At 32.9% G+C, this 2,297-nt stretch overlaps 1 protein-coding gene across 1 annotated transcript in view; it reads left to right on the top strand.

The window, feature by feature from the left end:
- The window catches only part of LOC118739460, a gene marked incomplete in the record, with an annotated part of 5,164 nt that extends 2,989 nt beyond the window's left edge, over positions 1-2,175 (top strand). The window contains 1 exon segment of the mRNA XM_036470809.1: positions 1,377-2,175. Coding sequence (XP_036326702.1) covers positions 1,377-2,073 — 697 coding nt within the window.
- Between the last annotated feature and the right edge of the window lie 122 nt (positions 2,176-2,297).

Consider the following 2,297-nt stretch of genomic DNA (forward strand, 5'->3'; position numbering starts at 1 on the left):
TAGAAAAAAATTTTGTTATGCAGTTTGCAAAGTAATTTACATAGAAGAAAGTGCACAATGCCGTCAGCTAAAAAATTTATAAAAAATCAACAGAATTTTTTAGTTACTTCAAACTTGCACCTTATTGTATTAAATTTTAATGAGCTATAAAACTGAATAACAATTTTTTTTCTAGACATCCAAGTTAAAAACCGTGGAATTGTGTTCAAAAGTTTAAGAAATGTTTATAATTTTCGTAAAAAGGTTGCAATTTGGATGTATGCGGGTTTTGCTCGACAATGAGCTATACAGTAAAACCCGCTTAAGTACATTACGAAAAATTTCACCTTTTTGAGGTACTCAGACGGGTTGGGTTCAAGAACCTCGATGCGGGTACTTAAGCGAACATAATTATTGATGTAGTTACATCTTCATGTTATTTTACATAATACTGTAAATACTTGAATAACAAATGAACATTTAATGAAGTGTACGTAGGACTATTTAAACCCATAAACACATAAACAAAAACTTTATAATAAAAATCGATAAAGACATGTTATGTCATTTTTACGAGAATTCAATAGTTAAAGTCATTGATTATACATATTTATATATACAAGAACATTCATTTCATTGAAGAATATTCATTTTAGTAATTTTTGGACACACAAGGAAGCAAAAAAGGAAATTATTAATAAACAACTTCAATTGCCGCACAAGAACACAATAAATATTGCCGAAATTTTTAAATTTTCATTGCCACATGATTGCCAATCGAGCTATCACACGATTGCCGCAACCGGCCTCTATTGCCGCATTCGTCAATTTATTAGGGAATCACACAATTGGGGGATAAAATTAGGCAATAATAGGTGTATTGCGGCAATCGTGGGGCCTCAGCTTTAGTACCAAAAACAACGGAGCTACAAGCATCTTTTTAAAAAACCCAAACCTGTTCTTGATACTCATTGAATAGTGGTTTTGCTTCTTCTGTAAAATAAAAAAATATGTTGGTTGCGGCCTTTGTGAATTAAGGTGACGATATGTATTTGTCGAAATTTTTCAACAAAAATTCTTTACCAAACCTTTCCAAAAGTTTAATGTGTTTTGATTGAGATTTTTTACGTAACTTTTACCAAAATTTCCAATTTGTTCTACTGAGATTGCGAGGAGTTAACATGGCTTCTAAAAGTCTGGTTAAAAAATAAACCCCTCCTGAAAGATTTTATTAAAAATCGTCCTTAAAAATGCCAGTTATGGAATTACTTTTGAAAAGATTTTTTCTTGTTTGTACAATAACTCATGCAATTTGTACTTTTTTCAGTATCTGAGTGCAAAGAGTGCTGGAAAACGATTCGAACTGGCTATAAAAGATGCATCGAAAAATGCCACGTCAATCCAAATATCCAACCTTACTATTTGGCTGAGCATCTAACATTTCTAGAACCATTCGTAAGAAGAGAAGCTACAAAAGGAGAAGTACTAGTCAAGAAAAATATCCAATCATGGCGCAAGCGCAAGCACTTAACCAATACCACTGCGATTACAAATACGAATGTAAAGACTAAGGGCTCAATCAAGGACTACTTCATTATACCGCCAATGCGCTCATGTTTAGGGAATACTGAAATAGTAAACAACAATAAAGAGTTAGACAACACTCCATCGACGTTAGCAGCAGCAACAGTAACTCGTTCAGAAGCAAAAGAGCCACGAGCAGCAACAACATTAGAAGCAGCAGCCAAAGCAACAACAGAGGCAACTAAGCTCCAATTTATAGTCAACCATGAAAATGTTAACAACCATGAGCAGGACAATTTTACGCCGATTTCAGACGAAGAATGGGCAGCAGCAGTTAGAGCAATGGAAACAATGCAAACAATAACAGATTCACGATCAGCAACAACAGCAAAAGACGCACCAGCAACAAAAGACAAATACCAGGATAATGAAAATAAAATTCAGTCTGATGATAAACGATTTTTGGAAAACATATCGGAAGCAATGCAAAAAATGAATGATCGTTCGAAAAGTAATTTCAAAGTTCAGGTTTATGGTATCTTGGATAAATATCAAAATATATGCACTTAGCAACGTAAATGTCCGGTAAACATTTGCTAAAGGGGGATGCGCAAGTTTTTTATTCACTAGTATATCGATAATCTTATCTTATAAAATAAATGATTAAATAAACAATTGGGTATTATTATTGGGAATCTCCTGCAGATAAACAGAGTTTTCTGGTAGAAAAATATTTATTTTTAACTAATAACGGGTGATTTTTTAAGAGCTTGATAACTTTTTTTTTAAAAAAA

This window comes from Rhagoletis pomonella, unplaced genomic scaffold (genome assembly GCF_013731165.1).
Source record: "Rhagoletis pomonella isolate Grant_MI unplaced genomic scaffold, Rhpom_1.0 Rhpom_scaffold_00005, whole genome shotgun sequence".
Taxonomy (NCBI): domain Eukaryota; kingdom Metazoa; phylum Arthropoda; class Insecta; order Diptera; family Tephritidae; genus Rhagoletis; species Rhagoletis pomonella.